Source organism: Pyrus communis, chromosome 5 (genome assembly GCF_041283825.1).
Source record: "Pyrus communis isolate YQ-2024b chromosome 5, ASM4128382v1, whole genome shotgun sequence".
Classification (NCBI taxonomy): domain Eukaryota; kingdom Viridiplantae; phylum Streptophyta; class Magnoliopsida; order Rosales; family Rosaceae; genus Pyrus; species Pyrus communis.
In genome coordinates, this window is record NC_142569.1 from 20370819 (window position 1) to 20375544 (window position 4726).

At 35.5% G+C, this 4726-nt stretch overlaps 1 protein-coding gene across 1 annotated transcript; it reads right to left on the minus strand.

Annotated features, from left to right (window-relative positions):
• Positions 1-3510: 3510 nt before the first annotated feature.
• On the minus strand, positions 3511-4726 carry LOC137726311 (protein IRX15-LIKE). The gene has a single exon (XM_068465223.2). The coding sequence runs from the start codon at positions 4536-4538 to the stop codon at positions 3570-3572; it is 969 nt and encodes a 322-aa protein (XP_068321324.2). The 5' UTR covers positions 4539-4726; the 3' UTR covers positions 3511-3569.

Genomic DNA, 4726 nt, shown 5'->3' on the forward strand with positions numbered 1-4726 from the left:
TACTTTTTCTTGAATTATTTTTTGGTTCTTATTTGTTTTTTGTTGGGTTTGATTTGTTTGGTGGGATAAATTTGTTGGTGAATTTTTGTTCTTGGTAGCGTGCAAAAAATGATTAAACTTTAGCTTGAAGAGAATTGAAAGATGGAAACTTGGTGAGATCGAGAACCGCGACATGGTCGGTTGGTGCAGATGAGAGAATGGAGGGATAAGGGAGGAAGGAGGAGAGAAGGGAGGGAGAGGGTGTGAAGGGGATGAGGGAGGGAGGGGAAGGGAGGGAGAGGATGCGGGGACGAGGGAGGGAGAAGACGCTTTTTTTTTTCTTCCCTTAATGACATGGGTTGCGAGTCATTGTCCATGTAACCATCACGTTATCAATTAACAGCAGATTTAACACTTTGATTAAGACTGTTTTAAAATTAACACTACTTTAAATATGACTTGAGAAGAAAAAAACCTTGATACATTAAATGTTAAAAACTACAAAATTTTATAATAGTAAACAGAATTTAATCCTATTCTTTTTAATCGGTAACTATAAAATTTAGGAAGTTTTCTAAATATTTTATTTTTGGCAGTCCACGACCACACACTCACACACCGACACTTCCCCGCAAAAGATCTCTTTGCCATAAAGTAAGCATTGGTCACGAGTAGTCACGTGACCGAAAACAAATACTTCACGTCAGACAGAACTTACGAACTTGTCATGTCTCTAGCTAGTCGTCTAGTCCACCTAGTCCTTCACTAATCGTCATAATTCTCGAGGATAAGAATTGTCTATCCTTTCATTTTTGGTATCTTTTTGGTGCTTTTTCTTCTCCTTCTATTTATGTAATTGCGATTAAATTACGTTAATATTTTATATTACTATTTATTTTTATCTTATTATTTTTATAAAAAAATAATATAAAATATTAACGTGACTTAATTGTGATCACATAAAACAGGAGGACACAGGAGGGCACCGTAAATGGAAGGGCAGACAATCGTTGTCCAATTCTGAAAGCTTCTTGTTTACACCGGCGCACATCGCCCAATGATTGCACGCGTTTCTAGACACGTTGGATCATGCGCGTATGACCGGGACAACATAAGATTAAGTAGCATTTTATAAATTTTAAAAGAATAGACTTGCATTTCTCGTTATTAAATGATCTCCTTCCCTCTTGGGCTGAGAATATAAATTTCATAATCAAGCATCTTAATTTCTGAAACTACAAAAAAAATATTTTAATCTAAAAATTATTTTTATCGTTCAAATGTATATAACAAATTAATAGTGTAAGTACCAATTTCTGTTTCTATTATTTTGTACTAAAAAAATAGTATAAGTACAAAGTATTATATTCGTAATAAATTGTCCATTTATTTGATGCGTTTAGACCAACTCTCAAATTTTATGTTCTAAACTTACCTCAACTTGCTCTAACCCTTGGAACAAATATGAGTTTTAACGCAAAACTCATTTATAGTGCAAATTTAGCCCAAGATTCTCCGGGTTATTGGGGCTGGCCCACCATATATGTGTACTTTTTTTCATTTTATATTTATAAATTTATTGAATCCAACGGTTAAGATCTAATATGATCAAATTTAATGGTTAAAAAAAAGGATATATCGGTCCAAATTTAAATCGAACAACTAAAGTAATTAAAAAAAAGTTCTTTTATGTCTTTCATATTCTTTCATAGTGTTTCACAAGTTTCATGGTGTCAGTTAGTGATTTTTCAATATTTGTCGGAATCTAAATAAGTTTAGCTTAAATGTTCATAAAATTAAATTATGATAGTCTACATAATTTTTCTTTTAAAAAAGTTACTTTGCGAAAAAAAAAATTAGCCTAAATTGATTCCTTAAAAATCTGGGCTAAAATTTTAACTCACAAGAGTTGAAGCAAAAAAGCTGTTTCTGAGTTAAAACCTAAATTTTTTGGGATAAAAATATTAGATTTTAATCCAAGAGTTGGTGATGGTCTCAAAAAATTAACTATCTCTAATTTTAAATGTTTTTTTTTGTATAATTAATTCTCAAATAAAGATTAATAATTTAAACGATTTTATTGTTAATTTTATTTAGTTAAAATACACTAGTACATGCCCACACACAAAGTGTGAATTTTTTTGCTTTAGTTGTTAAAATTGAAGGAGAGATGAATAGAGTGAGAGAGAACGTGAGAGTGATGAGAGAGGAAGATAGACTGTTATTTTTTTTTTTAAATTAGAGATGATAAACTTAAATGTAGTTGAGGTTTAAAAAAAAAACAGGAAAATTTTGTTTTGTAAAATTACACTTCTATTCTTAACTTTTTTATTGTGATAGAAGACAAAGATTTTTTTTCATCTTCTTTTGATAGATAAAGAAAATTTCATTAATGTAGTTTTAGATTATTCATAAATAAGTAAACACGTGGGCCTCTACTAGATACAATATATAATCTTAAAATACAAAAGAGAGAGGGGATGGGACTGCTATTTTTTCCAAAAAAAAATTGGAGCTGCTATAAATACGACTAGTGCAACTCGTATGGTCACCGACACGTTCTTTATTCTTTCTTTCTTTTTTTCTTTCTTTCTCGTTTTCCTTGTGATTTTACATGAAAGACACAATAATGCTATAGAAAATAATAATAATAATAATAATAATAATAATAAAAAGAATAATGTTGTTCTCATATTCATTTTGATCTCCTATACTCGTGATAATTTTTTGTCATCAATCTTTTTAATTTATTTGATCCGACTTTGAAAATCATGAAACATATTTAAGAAATAAAAATGAGTATTTAGATACACGACCCTAATGAAAACAACCTCTTAGTCTATTTATTTCTCTCAGTTTTTCTCGTCACATAACTACTAAGAAAGGCTTACTATATTTGTGTTGTTCGACATAATTTACAAAAATTATGCTGAATTTTGTACTCAATTTGGAATTTTCTTCTTCATAATTTAGAATATATAATCATAAATATAATTATTCTATCGAGGGAGAACTTTACAAAAGTTATGTTGAATGCTGTACACTCAATTTTGAATTTTCTTTTTCATAATTTAGATAATCATAATTATAATTATTCTATCGAGGGAGAACTTGCCAAAAAGTTTATTGAGGAAACGGATGCATAATTTTAATTTCGAATTTTGTTGTTCATCTTTTTGGGGGTGGTGGGATTGGAGCGTTTAACGTCTGCTATTTTTCAATGATTTCTACTATTTGAGCATTTAAGGATTCAAATATATAAGGGAAAAATCCAAATTTTCTATTCTTTTTCCAACCCCTTCTATTTTCTCAGTAACCAAACAGTGCAAAACCAAATTGAACACATAACCCCCCAAACTTTCCACATACCCTATCATCATTACTTTGATAATCTTCTATTTTCTCAGTAACCAAACAGGGCAAAACCAAATTGAACGCATAACCCCCCAAACTTTCCACATACCCTTTCATCATTACTTTGATGATCTTATTACGTCTGTTGCTTAAATTAAAAAGAAAAAAAGATGAAGATCAAGAAAAATTATTTAAATAATTAACAAAAAATAAATAATTTACAAAACCCAGCTCAATTAATCATCTTCGTCCTCTTTTGAAGATGATGGTGAATTTCTGCAAAACTCAAAGCTATGATCCTCCATTTTCTCCACCACAAAATGCCCCAAACTACCCACAGCCTCCACCAAGTTCTCCCGGCAAAGAAACTCGTCGCTAAAAATCCTCTCAACCTCCCTCGAAAAATCATGAACAAAAACATGAGTTTTATCCCTACCGCCCCTCTTGCTCCGGGCCAAAACTCCGGCGGTGAAAATAGCCGACATCCGCCCCGGAGATGACGGAGAATACCCACGTGGGCCGTCGACCAGAATCACATCCCAAGGGACTTGATATATGTGGTTCGGCAAGTCGTTGATCCCGATCTTGCAGTCCGAGAACAACAAGTTCTGGACCGGCCGGCACTCGTTTTTGACCTGGGATTTGGTCGTTGACAGCAATTGTTTGTGGTCCTTGACTTGGGTCACGTACGACACGTCGTACGCCTCGAGGCTGTGGTGGGAGTGGGCCTGCTCGAATCGGGAGACGAGGAACTCGCTCTCATCGATGAAAGCCGTGCGGCCGTTGAGGTTGAGCGTGTGGTAGAAGAGGGACTCGTGGGTGAGGCCGAAAACGAGGAAATTGCAGTTAGGTGCGCAGAGGCGGGTGAGGGCGGAGGATATGGAGGTAAGTTCCGGCGGGGACATGTGGGTTGCTGACGAGGTGTTTGATGATGAAATGGCGTAGTGAAGAAGTGCGTCGAGGACGGCGGGCGGGAGGGGGAGTACGGAGGTGGGCGTGAGGGAGGAGGTGGGGAGGGTTTGGGGGATGGTGGTGCTGATGAGAGTGAGGGTGAATGCGAGGGTAAAGAAGGTGAAGAAGAAGAGGAGCCACAGGCGGTGGCTTCCGCCGCTTGTGGTGGGTTTGTGGATTGCTTGGGGGTGGAGGAGGATGAGTTTTGTGTTTGTGTTGGCGGTGGTGGTGGCGGTGCTGTTGGTGGTTTTCATTTCCACAGAGAGAGAGAGAGAGAGAGAGAGAGAGAGAGATACTGCTCTTTGCTTTGTCTTTTTTAATTATCTTGGGATTTCTCTTTCATGGCTTCATAATTCATTTGCTTTCAAAGTTAGACAGAGCGACAGAGAAATCACGGAGGGGATTGAGTGGGACACGAATGCCAATGTGGGAACAGAACAGT

Excerpts from the sequence above, each read along its gene's own strand:
- LOC137726311 (XM_068465223.2), bottom strand. The coding sequence starts at position 4,538 with ATGAAAACCACCAACAGCACCGCCACCACCACCGCCAACACAAACACA.